Source organism: Fulmarus glacialis, unplaced genomic scaffold (genome assembly GCF_000690835.1).
Source record: "Fulmarus glacialis isolate BGI_N327 unplaced genomic scaffold, ASM69083v1 scaffold10122, whole genome shotgun sequence".
Taxonomy (NCBI): Eukaryota; Metazoa; Chordata; class Aves; order Procellariiformes; family Procellariidae; genus Fulmarus; species Fulmarus glacialis.
In genome coordinates, this window is record NW_009197183.1 from 21,067 (window position 1) to 21,309 (window position 243).

General features: G+C 62.6%; 1 protein-coding gene across 1 annotated transcript in view; it reads left to right on the top strand.

Annotated features, from left to right (window-relative positions):
- Positions 1 to 243, top strand: part of LOC104072859 (deleted in malignant brain tumors 1 protein-like) — a 44,227-nt gene that overhangs the window by 20,270 nt on the left and 23,714 nt on the right. The window contains 1 exon segment of the mRNA XM_009572452.1: positions 3 to 238. Within this exon segment, the coding sequence (XP_009570747.1) occupies positions 3 to 238 (236 nt within the window).

Consider the following 243-nt stretch of genomic DNA (forward strand, 5'->3'; position numbering starts at 1 on the left):
CATGACCACCAGTGGGGAACCGTGTGCGACGATGACTGGAGCTTCCCCGACGCCAGTGTGGTGTGCCGGCAGTTGGGCTGTGGGACGGCCATCTCAGCCTACGGCGCAGCTCACTTTGGCTGGGGATCAGGCCCCATTTGGCTGGACAATGTTCAGTGCAGCGGGACCGAAGCTGCCCTGTCCGAATGCCTGGCCAGACCTTGGGGTGTCAACAACTGTGACCATGGAGAAGACGCCAGCGTC